The 20,749-nt window shown below is 45.4% G+C and overlaps 1 protein-coding gene across 4 annotated transcripts in view; it reads left to right on the forward strand.

Moving 5' to 3' along the window:
- The window catches only part of PAK5 (p21 (RAC1) activated kinase 5), a 159,401-nt gene that overhangs the window by 118,229 nt on the left and 20,423 nt on the right, over window positions 1-20,749 (forward strand). For 3 of the 4 annotated variants that reach the window (XM_018077585.2, XM_008924822.3, XM_018077588.2), the window contains exon 2: window positions 3,012-3,226. In XM_018077585.2, coding sequence (XP_017933074.1) covers window positions 3,012-3,226 — 215 coding nt within the window. Of the gene's footprint in view, window positions 1-2,664; window positions 2,750-3,011; window positions 3,227-20,749 lie in introns of those variants that run through there. The other variant, XM_018077587.2, reaches the window with a different exon arrangement.

Here is a 20,749-nt window from a genome sequence, read left to right on the forward strand (position 1 = left end):
CTGTGTGTGTTACAGTTATTTAGAGGGACTGTGCTAAGGAGAGGTTGACTTTGCTTTGCAGTGGAACGGAGAGACCTTGCCGGCTGATGAAGTGAAGCGACTGCGCAGCATTTATTATTGAAACCCTCAAGAGCTGGTGGAGGCTCTGCTCCTTTCAGGAGCATCCAGCAGCCATTTGCAGAGCTGCTGGGGAGGCAGGCTGCTGTTAACCAGGGTTCCTGGTTACCTTTCACAGGCACAGCCCCATGGGAGGTGTTCTCTGGCCACTGATATCCACAGCATTGCTGTGTTTGCCCGCATGGCTGAACCCATCCCTGGCTGTGCGAGGTGCCAGGATCCCTGTCTGTCCTGCTGGAGCTTCATGCTCGATTTAAGCTCATCTAAACAGGAGCTGCAGTCAAAAGGGGGGGCAAGTCCCACTGCCCAGACCTCAGACACCATCCCTGTGCAAAAGTGTGGCCTTGGCATCCGGTTTTAGACCAAAATACTGTCCTGACAAAGTAAAGGTCCCACTGGGCCAAATTTCACGTTTGCTTCTATCTGCAACAGCATTGAAACAGGAGAGAGCAACATGGCAAAGACAAATCTAAAACCAAAAGGGGAATATCTTGTTGAATGAATCTGCTGTTTATTTTTAAAAGCAATATGCACTATGCCAGCTGATGTGCTTTTAGTTACGTGATGTTGTTTGGAGCTCCGGAGGACCTGGAGCATCCAATAGCTGCGTTCGGATGCAAGTCCAGCAGGAAATCCTGCAAGTGCCGGCATTGATCGGGCAAAGAAGTACATGTCTAGAGCTGATGGTTTAAAATGTTACTCCAATAGACTCAAATCTCACAAATTCCCATCCCAGAGGGTGAATGAAATCAATCCAGTGCCATTGATTTGCCGCCGGCTGTGATTTGTGGAGCCCTGCGGACGAGCACTGAACACGAGCTGCTACCTGGCTGCTTCTCTTTGAGCCTGGAAAATAAAGTCTTTGAGCAGAGGCAAACCAGGATGGCTTTGGGTTAGGCTGGAAACCTGTCTGTGAGTGCCAAAAGGTACCCAACATGCACCAACAAGACAAATAAAAAGATTATGATGGTGGAAATGGAAAAAGAGCCAAAGAAAGTATGCACAGGGGAGACAATCACCTGCAAATGCACAGGGGGGACTTACAAAGCAGTCAGCAATCAATTTTCAAATAATGGGCTTGATCTTTAAGTAAACTAATAAAAGGAAATGAGGATGTAATAAATACCTGATTTATCATCCCATCTTTTTTTTTTGCTGCAGCGGCAACACAACTGTGTGAATTTTCTTCTCTGAGCTTCTCCTCTCCGCCTCCTGAATCATAAAGTCAAGGCAGCACCTTTACAGCTGAGTCTCTCCTGTGGCACAGGAGGTTTTATAGAGCTGCCAGCCTCCTCGCCCTGCTGCTGTTTCAGACAGATGCTGCTCAGGGGCTCAGCAAGCCGTGCTTGAAATGGCCCAGAGATCAAGGTGGAGGACTGTTGTGAGACAGCAGAAGGAGGCAGAGGACTTTGCCAGAACAAGACAGTATTTCACTGAAAAGTGACAGGACCACTGGCAGTTTCCCTGGGACCAGGAATTTGTCCTTGCCTTATGCAGCAGATTTCTGGAGTCCTTCAGAAAGTCAATTCTGAACTTGCTTCAGTATAACCATTAGTCTCCTCCACTTTGTTGTAAGGTGGGACCCACCAACCCCAAGGGTTAATGCAGGTTTTGGGTGTACTGGCTATTTGCTGTGCCAGTAGAAGGAGCAAATACCTTCATCCCTTTCAGCTTGCAGTTCATGCCTTCTTCCACTTTGAAACTTCTCTTGCCCCAGCTAACCTGTTAGCCTGTGATCTCTGTGTGCCCTGCAGACCCTCCTGCTGCCTTCCCCAGGCTCCTCAGGAGGGACAAAGCAGCAGGAGGAAGGCAAACCAAACTGCTCTTATCAGGAAGTAACAACTAAAAATTGACTAAAACACTCATTTTCTGTAGAGCAAGTGCTGTAACAATTAGCTTTACCAGGCAGCCAGGCCAACCCAGGTCTCTCCAGCAATGCAGAAGCTGGGAAGGTCACGTTTCCTCCATCCGCCTCCAGTTCCTTGCTTGTACAGCATTGGAGGGACTCCTCTCTCTTCTCCACAGCACCTTCACAAAGACCAAAGGAGCTGATCCTTCTTTCTGGATCTTGAAAGAAGCAGGGCCATCACTGTAGTGAATCCCACCCAAGTGGACATAAACCAAGGTACTGTGGGCATGTGGCTCTCACAGCAATCATTTCTGCCCTGAAGGAGAAGTCATGTACTGTGATGTTTGTAGTAGCTGATACCTGATACTGTTTTTAAGGAGGAGCCTTTCTGAATGCAGGTGAAGTCCCTTGGACCAGGTTAGAATTAGATCTGAGCTCTCTGTCTGTTTGCATGGCTGAATTGGCACAGCAGTAAATCTGCCTTTGACTGCTGGTGTGTGAGATCTACATCTGACCACAGCAGGGCCGGGCTCTCATCTGGGATGGGTTGTCTGGTGGGTAGATTTGAGATGCAGAGCCGTGTGTGCATTTGCTCTGTGGTGTGTCAGGGCACAGCTCACCACTTACACCGAGTGCCGTCCTCTGAGCAAAGCCATCCACTGCTGCTGGCATTGCTCCAGGCTGGGAGCTTCCATGGGATGTAACTTGCAACAGAGAGGGAAGCAGAAAGTAGGACCTGGGGCTTTCTTTCCTGGCAATAGGGGCATTTTCTTGTTTCGGAAGGTATTATGAACATTTAGAGGTAAGAAATAAGGACGTTGTGGGTTTATTTCTTAAAATCTCCCAGTGAGGAGGTCAGATAAGCCCTTCCCTCACACAGATCTCAACGTGTGGAGTGAAGTTCATGCAGGTATTTGGCTGAGGCCATCTACTAAAATTCCCTAGGAAGTAGAGAGAACGCTTGTGGGTTGCAACAAAGCATAAAGATGTGGCGATTTTTTTTTTTAATTTTCTTTTCTTTCCTGTTTTCTTATGACTTCTCCAGATTTTTTCACCATGTTCGGGAAAAAGAAGAAAAGACTTGAAATTTCTGGGCCCTCTAACTTCGAGCACCGGGTCCACACTGGCTTTGACCACCGGGAGCAGAAGTTCACGGGACTACCTCAGCAGTGGCACAGTTTGCTGGCGGACACGGCCAACCGGCCGAAGCCTATGGTGGATCCATCATGCATCACTCCCATCCAGCTGGCTCCTATGAAGGTACAGAGTCCCTTGGGAGTTCCCCAGCCTGCCTTTAATTGCTTGTAACCTTAATGAAGCAATGCCAGCGGACTGTTGGCATTGCACAGTGGCTGTCCCGGGAGGCAGGCACGGCTGGGGAGCGTGCGAGTGCAAAGGCAAACATTTAACAGTAGAGCTGCAAGGAAAAAAGGAATTATTTTTATATATATTTATTTATATAAAAATTGTGTGAATGTCTCAGAAGAGTGTGAGTCATGGGTCTGGCAGGGGCCAAGCCTTCATACTCCCAGGCTGCAGAAGAAAAAGCCACAAGTCCCCATGGAGGCCCAAAACGATGCTCCTCTGCAGCATAAAACTCCTCGATAATTAATTTAAGAGCAGTGCTTTAGGCAAAGGCGGTTTGGAGCAAGGGAGAGAGGGAAAAGTACACCAAAGAAAAAAAATTAAATTGCTTGTTCAGCCAGGCAGGGAGCTCAGGGAGGGATCTCGTTTCCACCTGCTGCTGCCTGGAGGGGGTAACACATGGGGATGGAGCTGAACTCGCTGGGTGGTAAAATGAGGGGAAACAGCCCCAGGCTGTGGTTTGGGAGGTTCAGGCTGGGCACCTGGGAAGAAAACTTGGCTTAGAGGGTAGAGCAGCACTGGACAGGGAGCCAGGGTGGCTCTAGGATCCCCATCCAGAGGCTCAGGATTCTGGTAGACAAATTCACCCTGATGTAGCAGCATTTCTGGGATTGCACATCCTGACAGCCAAGTGAACCACACCTGTGCTGTGGTGGCAGCCTGTGCCCTGCCAGCCGTGTACATCTACCCCTCATGCAGCTGCAAAATAAATTTAGGATTTCCTTTTCATGGGGATTTTTCTGCAGCAAGGGAAAATCAGATAATCCTGAGAGCATGGACCCTGTAGCTATATTTGATAAGTGCTCTTTGCTAAATTTACATTTACTGCCTGCTCCTGAAGGGCACTCATCACTTGCTGATCAGGACTGCTGGGTGGTGCTTCAGGACAAGGGGGATAAAACCAAGACCTTGCTATTTTGCTATAATAGAATATTGTACTATATAATAGAGGCCTTAGAATAATGAGGGAAAAAAGTAGGCAAACCTTTTCCTGCTAGGGGAGGAGAGCAACTTTGTTCCACAGCCCTTCTTAACACCAAAAATGTCTCTGGGTGTTTTGACATGAATGTGTGATGATGTTTTAAAATGGGGAGGGGGGAAAGAAAGGTGTTTATTATCTCATAGAGCTGCCATCTCTTTCCTGCAGTTCTGGAACCATCAAATCCATAAGCTTAGTAAGTTTTAAAATGTAATAGCTTTCTCAGCACTGTACAGGCCATACCACTCTGGGTCTCAGCCTGCAAATGGACGTGTGCAGTGCTCCCCAAATGGGCAATTGCCGCATTTTGAAGTGGAGAAAATCACTGTATTTCCAAGAAATTTGTCAATTCTTACTTTTCTGTCTCTGTACCAGGGGTCTGTATATGTGCAAATACCAGGAACATACTTCTGAACTAAACTGTAGAACTGAACTAAACTGTAGAACTAAACTAAACAAAATCCAGTTCCCAATCCGAGCTATTCTCCCAATGTAGCCTTGCTGCATCCTTGCATCCCACAGCATCTTCCCAGGATGTGTCCCAGGGACAGGATTCCTGCAGCCTGGTCCCCATTGTGGCAGTGGCTGTGGGGCTGAGCACAAACAAACCCATCTGCAGAGAGACCCTCAGGAGGGGTTGGAGATGGGAGATGTGGATTTGGAAGGAGATTACCCAAATTGCAGCTGATTGCATGACACTGCTCCAAAGGTATAGTTAGATGAGGAAATGGTGTTAAGACTGGAGGATTCAAGAAATTGTACCTTCACCCTCTGGTTTCTCTCCCTGCCAGAGACCCAATTGCAGCTTATTGAAATGGGCCTCCATAATACAGAAAACACAGGTTAGTTTTAATAGCAACTAAGAGACATTGACTGTAATCTGAGAATTTGCTTTCAACCCTATTGCAAGATACCATTTTACTCTATATTTTTTAAGAATTAAGATCCTTATTTTGTTATAACAACTCATGGAGAGAAACTGAGTTGCATCCACTTTAAAGCAAAAACTCTTTTAATGTTCCTAAACTAGCTCAGCATAATCATTTAATTTAGATGAATTTTTTTATGTGTGCACATGCACCAGTACCTTTAGTGTTGAAAGGGCACTGAGGATTTCATAACTTCACTGGGAGCTGAAGATTTAAAATGCACTTGCAGTTCATGGAGACAGGAACCAAAGGTTCTGAGATCTCAGTATTGGTTACAACTTTCCCCTTTCCCACCCAGCAGTTCATAGTTCACTTGATGTACCTTGTAAATGCACTGATGTGTAGCAGTAGAAGGTTCATAATTTTTCCCTGAGTCATAGAAGTAGGTCATGCTGAGGCATTTGGCCAGAGTTAGTTGGTGCTGAGGTTTCAGGTCATACAGCAGCTCTGTAACTCTGCTCTTACGTGCTCCTGAATTTATTCTGTTTGATTCCTTCAGTACTGACTGTGCTGTGAGGCAGAAGTGTGTCCCAATAGGTGCTTCTTCATGACTGAAGAGCAGCACAGATCATAGAGCCGACTTTGAGATTTCTTGGGTTTGAGACAGAACTGGTGTTTGCTTGCTTTGGGCTTCACCCAGAGCTGAGGCAGAGGAAGGGAAAGACTTTTTTTTTTTGACTTCTGTAGGTTTCACAGCTTTCCCTGTTAGTGGTGTTTGCTTGTTTCTCAGCCTGCAAAGCAGAGAGGATCTGATAGGCAGCGTATCCCTTTGGGTAAAGCCAATAAACGATAAATATTCTCACTGCTCCATCTGTATATTCAAAGGCAGCAGCAGCAATGATGAAGAGGCAGCGCCCTGGGCTCCCAAATATCCTGGGGGATGTCGTTGCCCTGCCTCTGCGTTGGCTGGGATGAAAGGCTTGTAAGTGCTTTGGCACGCGGGTGGCGGCGGCTTGTCATGGTAATATCAGCCTTTGAATCCAAACCTGAGCTGACTGTACAAATTCATTCATTTCAAACACAGGGAGAGACAATAATGGGATTCCCCTTCTCAGTGTGGGTGACCCAGATACCAGCAGAGGATTGTGTATTTCAGATGCCACCACAAGTCAGTAAAATGCTGCAGAAATTTCATGAAAAATAGAAAGCGGCAGTGATCTTGATAGGTTTGTGGTGTGGAGACAGAGGGGGTGAAAAAAGGCTGATTTTTCACTGAAAACATCTCTGCAAGAAAAATGTGAACTGCCTGTGTCTACCTGCACTTAAAATGGGCTTCATGAAGTCTGAGATCGTGATGCCAGGCCTCTCGTTCCTTTTCCTTCAATACTTTGTAGTAGTTCTGTGTGTACCTGCAGCTCGTGGTTTGCATGTTTATTCTTAGCACACAGCAGGCTTGGCTTGTCATCACCCTTATACTACACAGAAGTTTCAGTTTGTTGCCACCCTTTGATTTTTGGAAAGCCTCAGAGTCAATAACTAAGCAAATGCATTTCCACTCCACTCAAAATATTAGGAAAGCAAACACCAGAACCCTTATTTTGGGGATTTTTGCCAAAAGAGCTTATCATTGGCTTTGTAAAGATGCTCTGTTAAGATCTTTGAGTGCCTGCTGCTGTCAGTGGGAGCAGGATGGCACTGAAGACTTGTTAAAATCCCTTCTCATGTTTCCCAGTGCAGGGAACAGCTGAGCGTCCTCGCTTCTGTCAAGTTACTGGAGGGAAAAAAGGCATTTATTCATGAAAAAACACCATGCTGAGGTTACTCTTTAGTTGTCTGCACTGGTACGTGTGTGAAGCCTCCATCCCTTTGCTTTTGTTGATGCTTTGGGTAGTTTCATCATCCACACACTCAGCAAGATCAGATGAGAGTCCCCAGCTTGATGGTGACACAGTGATTGGTTTGTCCTTGAGGAAGAAGGGACGGAGCTGTGAGTGTTTGGGTGGCCAAATATACGGAGGCATCAAAAAGACTGAATCCTTCCTGCTGGGACCTCTGCATGTCCTTTTCCCCTGAGCACGTTGCAGCAAATCCAGCCATGCTCATGTGGTGGAATTTTCCTTTTCCTGAATTTTCTTCCCTCAGCTTGACATCGATGCTGTACTGTCAGGAAGACAGCGGAAGCCCCTTGTGTGCCATGTGGGTTGAGCTGCCTTAAAAGTAGGGGACACATTGTCCTTTCCATCACTTGACCCAAATGCCCTTGAATGCCCCAGGTCTGAGCTGAGATGCACATTAATTTAAGATACACATCGACTGTGCCATTAACCCGTGGCAGTTCATTTACCCGGTGTTCTGAGCAGAGAACTTCTGCAGGGGACAGACCACAGCGTTGCCAGCTTTTCTCCCAGTCTTTCATCCTCATGTTCCAGTGGTCTAATCTATATGTTTTGCTTACTAGTTTTAGCTTTTCTCCCTTCTGCCTCTCAAACCCTGACCCCAATCCTGGTGTAATTTTTAAAACTTTTCTAAGCTTCTACTGATGCATTTCATCCTCTCTACTGCACAGGGGAAAAACAGTCCGAAAGTGAGTTACTGGTTGTGGCCCTTTCAATAGCTCTGGCATGAAGCAAAGCTTCTGTTTACTGTACATGATGACAGATGAAAAAGAAGGTATTTCTCTTCGCCATCCTATTTGGCCTCTTAAAATATTTCCATCAGTGAAATTCAAGTCTCCTTTCAGTTGTCATTTTTTTCCTGCATTTACATGCTTTCCTTGCTTAGATGGAGGACACTGTGCCCAGTGATGCTGACTGGTCAAAGACCTCAAAGAGGAGATAAACCAGGGTCCTTGTCTGAGCTTGAGCAGTCAGAAATATCCAAGTTTCATTAGGTAACTCCTCCAGCCCTCTCCTCCCATGTGGAATTGCACAGGGAAAATGCCTGACCAGGAAATGAGGGATTTAGAAATAAAGAACCATTCAAAGGCTTTGCCTGCTGTTTGTGGGCAGATGGACAAATCAGTGGTTGTCCTGACCTTTCTTCCTCGTCCACCCAATTGTCTACTTCTCCTTCTTGGTAACTCCTTCCTTTTAGTTATTCCTCCCATTCCTGCCTCTGTACATGGGACAGTCTGAATTCCTTGCTTGAGGAAGGTTGACTCCCATCCCACCAAATGCTGTGGATCTACAGCACTGCTTGACAGGACGGAATTGGAAGGCTGCTGACATCTCGTGGGCCTTCCTTGTAACCACATCATGAAGAGCCCTGCACATTAACTCACATTTCCTAATTACACACCGTGCAGTCCCACGTTGTGCCTGGTGTGTGTTCAGCTGGGAGAAGGTGGAGGGGGCGTCTCCAAAAAGGGCCAACACCTTGCAGCACGGGACATCCCAGGTGGAAGGAAAATGTTTTGCTGCCAAGTGTGGTTGAGCAGCAGGACAGCGGCCTGGAGGGACTGTGGGATCTCAGCCTTTGTAAAGGAGAGGGCAAAATTTGATGGACAATGCCCTTAGCAGCCTGACTGGACTTTGATATTAGCCTTGCTCTGGGCAGGAGGGTGGACTGGAGGCAGAAATGCCTTCCAGCCAAAGTTCTTCTGTGATTATCTTCATCTACAAGTGATTACGGTCAGATTTGCCATTTTCCTGCAAGGCAACCCCACTTCAATTTATTTTGATCGCTGAATGGGAATGCTTTTCATGCTACATGGTGCCAGAAGAAAGTACTGCAACATTTTTCAGTGAAAGCTTTTCTTTCAAAGGGGTAATGCTTCACTCTTGAGGGCTATTTGGTTACTGCATTTACAAGTGACAGTGCTACTTCAGTTACTCTCTGTACCTCCCTGTGCAGATATAATACAAATATGCCACCTAGTGTCCATGGATGTGTCTAACTATGACATTCACTTGGTGTGAGAAGAGCCAAGTAGCTGGTTTTTTGTAGTCTTACAGGAAATCTATCACTGTACAAATAAAAATCAGCCACAGGACGAATCAGTGCAAGAATTACCCAGCTCAGAAATTCTTTAGAATTCATATCTCTAGATTAATATATTCTCATATGTTCTACATTGTATAGAGGAAACTTTGGGGTTTATTTCTGATCACCTGATTTCTGAAAATTACAGGTTTTATCTAAGAATTTTTTTATGTTTTAAAGAATATTGTTGCTGCCTGTGAAGTTGATTTTCATGAGAGAAAAGTGTTTAAAAGTGTTTACAAGTCATTTGGACTATGCTTTTAATAACATGCTTTATTTTAGTCAGCCCTGAATTGGTCAGGCAGTTGGACTAAGTGATTGTTATAGGTCTCTTAACAACTGAAATAGTCGATTCCATTTCCTTCTATTCCATTCCATTCTAAAGGAAATGCCTCTTCTCGTGGCGCTTTATCTTCTTTGTAGTTTTGAGTTTCTGGCTTTCTGAGTTTCTGGCAAAATTCCTGGTCAGCTTGTGAGCAGCAGCTCTTTCATACCATTGCATTTCATCCAGCCTGACTTTCACATTGTTTTTCCAGAGCCTCATTTGGAGAAGAAAAACTAGCATTATTGTCATCTCAGATTGACTCAAAACACAAGATGTCCCTCAGTTTTTCAGTTCTGCTACTGAACTAGAAAATCAATTATTCACGTACCTTTTCTGACCAAGATATTTGTCCCTCATGGCAAGGTTCAGGCAGGTGCATTTGGGGGTTTGTCTGCAGCTGGACTGTAGACACCAGCACCAGGGTTTACAAACCAGACCTGGCCATCACAGAGAAACACTGAGCTTGCCAGTGAAAAACCCTCTCCTAGCACACAAAGTAAATACTGCCAGTGGCAAACCAAGTTTTTCTCATTCCATCTTATTTCTGTCCTTTAAATGTGCTCAAGTGATGCAGGAGCAGTGCCTGCAGAAATGTGGTTTCCAGAGGTGGTCGCCGCAGCCAGCGCGGGGTAGGGAATGATGCTTTGCTCCACACTGGACTGTGAAGACAAGTTCAGCACTGCAGTAAGACCTTAAGTGCATCATTCTGCCCCACTGCCTTGGAGGGGTGATAATTAATTGCCTGCCGATCATGTCCCTCATTTAAAAGGTCCCTGACATCCCTAAAAGAACGTGTGCTACCAGTACTCTCCTCCTGCAGACAGTTGGAGACAGGCTCTCACCTACACCTGCACAGGCTCTCTGAGCCAACTGAGCTCTTCCCTGGAAGAATGTTGGAGTTTGCTGTCGGCAGCATGGACATCTAAGGAAGTTTTTCAGAAATCCTTCATCACCTAAGTAAGCTTTGTCCATGCAACAGTTGGCATTGAGTCAAATCAGTCTGCTCACATGACAAAGGAGTTACTTTACCTGAGCCTGCAGCAAGCATAGACAACAACGCAGATCAATATAGATTACAGACTTCCATGGGTAAAAGTAGTTTTCTCCAATATGATGAGTAAAAGGATGTTTTTAAATGCTGTTTGCACATCAGTATTGCAATTTTAAGTAATATTAGTGTTGGGGCAGTCTTGCAAGGGCAAGCTTTAGTTCTGCTTTTGAGAGCTTATGTGGGTGAGCAGAACTTTGCAGTACACTAAATAAAGATTGAAAGTCAATTTAGAGTTCACAGTCTACATCTGCTGAGGCCGACCAGACTGCTTTAGAGCTCGAAAACCACATTAACCTCTAGGTCCACACATAAAAGGGGCAAACTCTCAGTGTCAGCATTTCAGAAATTGAATCCAGTCTCCTCTGGGAATAGAAGGTTGGGAATACACTCCAGGTAGCACTGTATAACCTGAAACAAGCCAGGAATTAGATCCTGAGCAAGGACACTCATAATCAGGTTCTTTTTTTAACAAGGAAGTTAGTCCCTGAAGACAAAGCTATGGGACATTGTCCCAGTAACTCCTCTCGCTGGCTCGCCTGTCCTGAAAAATGAGCCTCACTCCCAGCTTGCTACCTGGAGGTGGAGGACTCCATCACTGCTCATATGGCTGCTGCTGTTGTTGTTAGTTCCTTCTCATTTGTTTAGCCAAGTCCTTTGCCTCCAGAACCTTCCCTGCACTGACCAAACTCTCTCTGGGGCCAGAAACAGGGTTTGGGCCCATGACGGACTGGGCAGGCGGAGGTGATGCTTCGGGGTGGCAGTGGGGTCCTTCTGGTTCCTGTCCAGTGGCAGTGGTCCCCCAGAGGAAAGCATGAAAGATAAACAGTAAGTGTAAGCAGTAAATGCTTTCTCCAGTGAATGTTTGGAGAGGCTGAAGGTGTTTTGCCAACCTTCAGTCTCACAGTCCAGCAAGCTCTTGCTTGGCTCAGCTGAGAAAGCTGAAGGAGTAGAACACGTAAGGAGATACCCTGTTTCCAGGGACTGGCCAAACCTGCAGTGATGCTGCTGAGGTCCCTGAGACGGCAGGCTGTGTTGATGTCAGAAAACTCGCTGCTCGGCCATGGGAAACACTAGGTGGCAGCAGGAAATCTCTGGAAGTTCATATCCATACATGTCAAAAGTGGTCACAGACAGCTGAAGTAATCATAAATCTACTTGGGCATCCTGGTGGCTTTTTTTCAAGGCTTAAGCCCACTTAGGAACAGGTCTGTGGAGGGAGTTTCCATATAAAATTGGTCCTGCAGCATCTGCACTCCGCATCAGCACCAGGGCAGTGTTTGCTGCTTCCATTCCCATTTAACCATGCAATGACAGTAATCACTCAGTAACTGCACATTCTGCACATCTCAGTGATATATTCGTCCCTAGGTCTGCTGTTGAACTTTGTTTGATCCCCTGTAGTACAGAACAGAAACTGTCCTGGTTATAGTCCCATTAAATTATGTTCCGTGAAATAGAAATAGATGATCTTTAAGGTCCCTTCCAACCCAAACCATTCTGAGATTCTGTGATTATAACCAAACAGCCACGTTTATTCAAGCCCTGCAGAGTTTAGTTCAGTAAGAGTCATAGGATCAGAGGGAAAAAAATGTTGTCAAGCAGCTCACTTACTTGTGGAGCCAAAGCTCTGGGTATAAATGCGGTTTTTTCTATCTCCTGCTCTGACATGATTAGATCTGGGCTTTGGTGGCTCTGTAGGAATTTCAAAGTGCTTTGCTGCTCTTTCTTCCTTGTCTTCCCCTTCACGCAGGATCCAATTACACCAGACAAGTGCTGTGTATTACCAGGGAACAACACTGACTTACCTGCAGAGACTTTTAAATGCCTTTTCTGTTGTCTGTGGAATGAACTGTGTGGGCCAGAAAAAAAAAAAAGGGCATTTCAGATACAGATCTTTGGAGAGAGAAAAGTGAACGAAAGAGAAGTATTTAAGATGAGCATTTCTGGTTTTTAATTGGTGAGATCCAACAGGCTTTGGCTCACACAGTTAAAAGAATAGCAAGAGACTGTGAATTGTACTGAATTTTACAGTTTTGTAGTCTGAACAGAACAGTAATTGGTATCTATGTCCTAGTTTGCATTTAATAGTTCTCACTGGGCACAGTGCAAGCAAAGATCCTTATTGCTAAGGCTTGTGCTTCCATATGAAGTAGGACTTCCTGAAGCATTGGGATATATAGGCATAGAAATCTGGTTTAAACACACTGGCTTTTATAAAACACCCCGGGAATACACTGTGGGGCAGGGATCAGGTCTGACTCCCATCCCACACCCCGGGCAGGGGGAAGCATCCCCATTTCTCCCTTATTAGCAGCGGCTGCACTGCCTTTCTCCTTCTTCCTGACTTCCCATGCTGTCTGGCGGGGCTGGAGGAAGGGGAGGGAGTTCACTTTGTCGGGCAGATTAATTCATTAAGCGCGTCAGGGCCAATCTGCCGCCGAGGACAGACTGCACTTGGTGGCGACGCAGCCCAGCAAATCGAGTCAAATCAAGATTACCCGAGAAATGTTGGAGCAGTTTTTTGTAAATGAGATATTGTGGGGCTGTGCCGGGCATCACCCCTGAGAGCTCCTCTGCTGCAGAGCGTCCTCCGAAATCTCCTGCCTCGGCAGAGAAGGGGGTTGATTTGCACTTCTTGTTTGCAAGAGTGAATAATTAAAATGTCAGCTTGGGAAGCTCCTCCTGTCTTTCCTCTCACCTGCCTTGTAAATTTGACCCTGTCCATTAGATTTCTGCACAGGGGAACTTTTTTGCTGTATGTCTATGTTTGCAGGTGAAAACTGCTCAGTGGGAGTCAGTCCCCCTTCCCTAGGGCATTCTTATGGCTGCACTTCCCATTTGATAGCTGTCCTTGAAAAGGAAAAGTAATATACTTCCTTGGAAGAAAGAATGCTGCAATTTGCAATGCATATGAAATTATTTTCTGGTTTTATTTTGATGATACAAATTCCTGAGTTCCCTGAAATCAAGGAGTGAGCTCTCAGGAGAGGACTAAGGAGCCCATAGAGACATCAGTCAGATTAAAAAGCACCTCTTACATGTGTGTGACCAGGAATGCACAATTTTACTGTGTTAAAAAGTAACACACTGAAGTTTTTCTCACTATTCTAAGGCCATGGGGCTGAGGCATTTTTTGGCACATCACTGGCTGCAGGAAGATTTCTCCTGCTGTACCTTGACAGTCCCTTCCCTGCCAACATGACCAATGCTCTGCACACAATATCCTGCCCTTCCTCAGTGTGTTAATCCCAGACTTGCAGGGCTGTGATTGCAGTGCCTGTCTCAGCCCTGGGCAGGGCTCTGCAGGGCTCGTGGGTGGTGATCCCATCGCTCTGTGAAGCTCTGGCTGTGCGGCCCCGGGGACTCAGGCACTCACCAGCTTCTTCTTCCGCTCTGTGCCTCCGCCTGATGATTTATGAAGTGGGAAGGTAATTCCCAACCCTCTGCCACGGCTTGCAGAGCGCAAGGAGCTCCTCGAGCTGGCCCCATGCACTCTGAAACAGGAGTGTTGACTTTGTCTTCAAGCATCTGCCGTGTTTAAAGCTTCCTTTGCCGTGGCAAATCGCAGCCAAAAGTAATACGGTTTAAATTGTTTCTTCTAAATTAACAGACTGTCAAAATCCTCATTTTAATTAAAAGCAGGGAGATGACCCTGACCGCAGCGGAGTGACCCAAGAGCTTCTGCCCTCCTAAGCAAGTGCCCCACTGCCAGAGCTGTCAGATGAAGGCAATTACTTCTCTGGGCGTAAAATTTTATCACACTGGAATTGACTTAAGTATTTCAGAAAGCTCCATCAAACCACAGCCAGAAATCTTTTACTGAGAAAAAAAGTGCCGGGATCATTAATTGGGTTAATGCTCCATCAACCTTGCGTTTGTTAATGGGCATGTTTGGGGCACGAGGGGAACCTCATCCAGGGAAATGTCACCGGAGCTACAAAGAGGGTTTATGCTGCAGTGTGACTTTGTGCATTGCAGGCTGTCCCTCTCTTCAGGCTTTTTCAGTTGGTGCTGTACTTGAGAGCAAACTGCATTCCCATGTTGGCAGGCAGTGCCAGCACCCTGTACCACAGGGGTCTGTACAATAAATGTATGGGTGAGCGAGACTGGAAGGGTGGGGCACTGGTTTTTGCCTCCTCTCCCCTTGAAAATCCCACACCAACGCCTTTCTGGACATCTATGGTAGTGTCATGCGCCTCAGTTGTACAAAGACCTTTTTTTTTTTAATACATATCATCCGTGGGAAGACTCCCACGATGTTGTACCCCACAGTTCCCAGCACTAATCACATACAGATGTAAAATACTGACTCTGTGCCCTAAAAACAGTAGCAGTGTATGCCTCAGTGTCAGCGCTGTGGGAGACTCACAGCTCCTGTGGAGCACATCAGTGGGTTGTCAAAGTCGAAGTGGTTGGGGAGGTGGTGGTTAAATATTTGTTTAATTCCTGTGATTTCTCATGCCTTTGTTGAAAAAAGTGGGGTTTTGTTTTCCTCACACCTCCCCCACATGAAAACGTGGAAAAATAACAGTCTAAGGCTGCAAATATTAGGTGTAAGGACAACTGGCTGATACCACGTGAAGACTGATGAAGGCTGGGTTGTGCCTGCAGAGAATTCTGCATCCATTTGGGTTCACCCCAGGCCCCTGGAGGTTCCTCTTGCTATCTCACCTCCCCGCAGTTTCTCCAGGAGAGGAGTGCAGAGCGATGGGCAGCAGAGGCAGTTCACACCTCATTTAAAATGCATTTTTGCAGTGCATTTTCATTAGAAAGTGGTGATGCCAGAACTGAAAGAGGCATCGGGAGTGATACCAGTCCTTACTTCATCTTATGTTCCCTGCCTCGTGTCTGAGAATGAAGAGCTGTAGTGCAGAAGGGTGTCATTCCCACATCTCTCCCATAGCACATCAGTAATCCAGGCACAAACCAGTTCCCAAGCCCAGATTTCTGAGGTACCACTTACAGACGCTGGAGCTTCAGTGTGTTATATTAACTGCCCTGAATTCTGTCATCTTTACTTGGACATAAACTTGTTTAAGTCACCCAGCCCTGCCTGTGGCAAATATTGGTCCTGGAGCTGTGACATGCCATGAGCTTCCAGTCTGCTCCTGTCTTGGTGTTACGAGACTGAAAAACAGAGTTGTGTTCCTTGGAGGGAAGGACTTCTCTCCTCTTCCCCAAGTGTCCCTAACTTTGCAGTGTTTTTTGGCTACCCCTGCAACCAGCCCCGTTGGAAAGCTCTGGGGTGCTGCTCCTGCAGGATTTCTCCTGTGGACTGCCGTGAGGTGCTGAGTGGTGCAGAAACAGCTATACCTCAGTAGATCATATGGGATTGGCTTTGCAACTTCCTTGGGAAAAGAAAAGGACAATTCCACAGAGGCATTGGCAAATGACACAGCTTTGAAAGGGGAAGAATAAAGTGCCCGGCCCTGCTGGTGTTCGTCAGCCACAGGCTTCCCAGGGCACTGATCTTTTTCTTTTCCTGGCTGAAAATGTTAATTTGATAAAATAGGAAACTTTGACATTGATGAACAGATTTTATCCAGGATGTGGCCAAAAAACTACAGTCTTTGGTGTGGTTCGATGCAGCTTTTTGGCTTAGCAGGTCCACTCTGTGCATTGTCATGCTGAACCCATAGCCTTAGGAAAACACAGCACTATTAAGAGGACAGGTAAAATTCCTGCAGTGAATGTTTTTGAGAAATTTCATCATGTGGGACATTCTGCTTTTTCCTTCCATCTTTGGATAAAAGAAAATTTTGAAGGGTCCTAAGTCCTATGACTTTGGTTTGTGATTTCTCCGTTCCTGTCCCTGTGAAGTGCTGTATAACTCATAAGTAACACATACACCAACTTCCTCTCTCAAACTAAAACTTCTGAGTCACAATTCACTCTCATTTGTTGTGTGTCTGAGAGATCTGTGTGTATATATTGCATAAAAAATTGCACATATCAGCTGTGTTTAAAGTAGGCCCAGAGTAATTACTTTTGACATTCAGTATTCTGTAATAGCATTCCAAATGACATATAACAAGCATTTTTGTGTATTTAAAAAAAAATGAGGAAAAGTTACTTGAATGTAGGTATTTCAGTGGAATTTTAAAACTAAATGTTTTGTTAAAGTTGCTGTATTTTAAAATGTCAAAAGAATTACCGATGAATGTGATTATAATGAAACGTTGCTCTTGTTGTCATGGAAACTAACTTTTAAAACTGCCGTGCAGGGTGACAAATTACACAGTGCCGTTTTGGTGAGCCCTTTTTTTTACAGTTTCCCATTATTTTGCTTTTGAAGAATTTTAAACAGCTGGCACCGGTGTTAAGGATATTACACTTCTCTCAAACCTTTAGCTGTGCCTTTATTTCGATCCATCGAGTAATACACATTTTTCAGGCTGAGTAAATTTCATTTCTACATCGCCGGTGTAGATCATCCTTAACATCATCTACACCTTTCAGTAATTAACATGTGGCCATGCCAGTGTTTTCCCAGCCTTTCTCCTCCTGTCCTGTGCTGTTGCCAGTATCAGGTTGATTAATTCATGAGGCAGGATCGTGGCTCTTGTGCTTAGACACTTCATGGCAAGGGGCAGGGGACACTGTCTCATGCTCCTGGTTTTGGCAGGTGACTCTGTGGTGTAAAGTGCATGTTTGGTCCAGGGAGCAGAGATCCAAACATCCTGGCCCAGCTGGGTCATTCAGCACCAGTGCAGTTTGCAGAGTGCCTTCCCCAGGGAGGGAACTTTCTGGGATACCAGAAACAATTAAATTCCTTTAAAATTATTTTTACGTGGAGGATGAGAATGTATAGCGTTGGGAAGAAATCCCTAACAGAAAATATATGAACTCTGAAGCTTACAGGTGTAAAACAAGCTCTAAATTACAGGCTTCAGGAAGGAATGTTCTGACATACTTTCCTGTCTGTTGTGTATTCCTTGTGACTAACTCTGAGTAATGGCTGTTTTGTAGACAGGCTGTAGATCAAAACTGGAGCAGATCCCATAGGATGCTACTGGAGGGTGCAGTGATAAATGACATCTCATCCCATCCAGCACCATTTCTCACTACATATCTGATGAGTCTCTGTTGCAAAAGACATGTTTCCAGGGTAATCTGTATGGCACAAGCACCCTGACCTCCCCACTTAGGTTAATGTTTTATAAACATCACACAGAAGTGGTTACAACTTGGTTACTTCTGCCATAAGCATGGGAAGCACAACCTGCCACGATGCTATCATAAGATGGGGGAAAGAGGGGATGAGGTACCGGAATACTTTTGGGTCCTTTTCCATGAATCTTCCTCATTTGAGTGTGATTAAGCATTCAGTGGAGCGTGGTGGGATCACAAGGATGGATCCAACACCGTCATCTGGAAGGGCAGCTCAGAGGTCAGAACTTGTCCTCAAGTGAATGTTCAATGGAGAAAAACCTTAAGTGCACAGTGGAAGCACTTGCTTGAGAGCAGCTGTCCCAGATCCCAGCTGTGCCCTCCAGTCACTGGGCATTCAGCTGCCATCACTTTTTCTCCCTGGCAGCATATTTACTTCTCCATGTACATGGGCAGGTCTTTTATCTCTCATCTCCCATCTTCCCCTTTGAGCCTGGTCCCCGTGTCAGCCCTCAGGATGGCACCTCAGACTTGAAATTTAGCCTCACAAACAAGGAACAGAGCCCACCTCATGCTGACCCTGGGCTGCTGGAAAAAGCAAGGCTTTGCTGCACGCTTGCGGCTGTCCCCAGGAGTTTTGAAGGACTTCAGCTCTTTTGAGGTCTCAGAATCACAGTGTGGCTCAGGTTGGAAGGGATTTCAGTGGATCATCTGGTCCCACCTCGCTACTCCAGCAGGGTCAACCCAGAGCACATGGAACAGGATTGTGTCGAGACGGTTCTGGAATATCTCCAGAGAGGGAGGCTCCACACCCTCTCTGGGCAACCTGTTCCATTGCTCAGTCACCTGCACAGCAAAGAAGTCCTTCCTCCTCCAGGTACTTTTTCTTCTGGTAAGAATAGATCAAATACAGACCCCCAGCACCTCTTACACCCCTGGCTGCAGTTGTGAAACAGGGAAAGCCAGAGTTTTCCCTTGGATAGCTGACAAGGATTAGTTTTTCTCTCCAAGGTAGTGCTGAGGAGTAAAACATGAACACAGTTTCAAATACTTTGAATGTCTTGCAACACAAGAAGATAAATTACCAACACATCCATCACTTAGATTACTCTGACCATCTGTGCTTTATGCACCTTCTGTTAAGAAAAAAAAAGCTGATTTTCAGCTATGCATAGGCTGTGCTTTTAGTTTATGTATAATGCAAATGAGGGGAGAAGCTAGCTAGAGGCAAAATCAGAGTTTAGATTGGCTGTTTATAGGGGCAACCTTTCCTTAAAATACCTTTTGTTTTTCATCCTGCACATCACAGAGATTTAGAGTCCTCATTGACTTCTGAAAACACAGCTCTGGGAGGACAAAGGATGATATATTCTTAACGAGTGCCTAAAGTATAGTAGTTCTAAAGACAATAAATGCAAGGTCGCATTAGGGCAAAACAGTTAATTACCCACTTCATTATTGTCAAGGTTAATACAGCATTTGAGCACAGAAGCTGTTTTTCATCTCCTTTTGGAAACAAGGCGAGACAGCGTTTCTTACAGACAGATCCATTATAGCTTATCACCGGAGGACAGGCCGCTGCAGAAGCACCATGAAGGATGTCTGCTGTCACCAGGCTCGGGAGGAGATGCCAAACCTGTGCGGGGAGCAGTGGGAATGACGGGAGAGCTCCAGCTCCGGCGTACCGCACGTTAATTCACGGGGACTGCGCCCCATTGATTTCATGTGAGACGGCAACGGGAGCAGAAAATTCACCGGCCCTCCTTCATCTCCTGGAACATCGATCCCTCCTAAACTGCACAGTGCACTGGAAAACGTCCTTTAATAAACATGGGGTATTGACTGTCACAGATCCCATCTTTCCGCGGCGAACCCTGTGAAAGCTGCGCCTGCGGAAGGGCCCCATCCTGGTTTTCCATTTCCATGTGCTCGTTTCCATTACCTGATTACAACAGACAGAAACAAAGGCCTCGGAAGTCTTAGCCCTTTGCAAGTAATGCTTTGCTTTTAACTGCCTACTTCAGCAACTTTGAAAATTCCTCAAATTGTTGTTTAGAAAACGATTTAGAAAATTTAGAAAGCAATCTATGTAAATATATGTAGAATTATAGAGAGAGATAGAATTCACTCTTTATATTGAAGCACTTTTTTTTCCCCCAGTTTCTAAGACTTTAAAATTGAGAAAAACTAGTCTATTTGCCGTGACACTAATTACCAGGATAACTGTGTTTGTATCACTTTTGATGTAGCCTTTTTCTGGTACATTTTCCCTCAAGGTTTTTGGTTTGCTTTTTAAGGTAGAGCTAGAATTTCCCATTGTTTGTGACTCCTGCCCTTGTATTTCAGTCCCAGGAAGTTTTCCCACTGCTCACTGGTGCAGTGTCCAGCCTGGTGATTTAGTAACCAAGACCACTTCATTCCCAAACTAAGATCCCACATCAGCAGTTTGGTCTTTCCACTGAATTCATTCCTTTAAACCTGGGGACTTCTCTGAGGCCTGGCACTAACATTGGACTCTCAGGTTTGGGAATTTGGGCCATGGTTATGGCAGTTCTCAATCTCTGGCATCTTTCTGCAAATACTGTGCTTCCCAGGAAAGCTGTGGGTCATATCAAGCCCCCAGCACGCACTTTCTCTGTAGTAAATGACTTCAGGACAGGTTAACATGGCACAACGTATGTTTTATTCTTTGTAGCATCTTCTTTGATTTCATTTTTTAATAATTTGTGCTCTTCTCATCTGTACAGAGCAGTTACTCTTATTACTTCTATAGACTGATACCTGCTTTGGGATATTAATTTGGTTTTTAAGCCTGGTTAATGGTTCTGCCTATCAGGGAGGCACCCACTGTATTTCACATTTGTGTATAATCATCTGAAGTTCTATTCAGATAGCAAAATCCTTGACTATATAGCTTTGTTTCATAGGGTCTTGTGAAACGCTTCCTAAATTATCTTCTTTTGGTAGGAATGACGCTAGATACTTCCTTGGAAAAGATAAAGTTGGTGTAGGCTGTCTGATTTAGCCCGAGGGCATCTCACCATGATCTATGTCCTTCCGCATAAGGGAAGTGCAAAATTTAAAAACAAGCCAAGGCAAATAG

The sequence above is a fragment of the Manacus vitellinus genome, unplaced genomic scaffold (assembly GCF_001715985.3).
Source record: "Manacus vitellinus isolate BGI_N305 unplaced genomic scaffold, ASM171598v3 scaffold_38_pilon, whole genome shotgun sequence".
In the NCBI taxonomy this organism is placed as follows: Eukaryota; Metazoa; Chordata; class Aves; order Passeriformes; family Pipridae; genus Manacus; species Manacus vitellinus.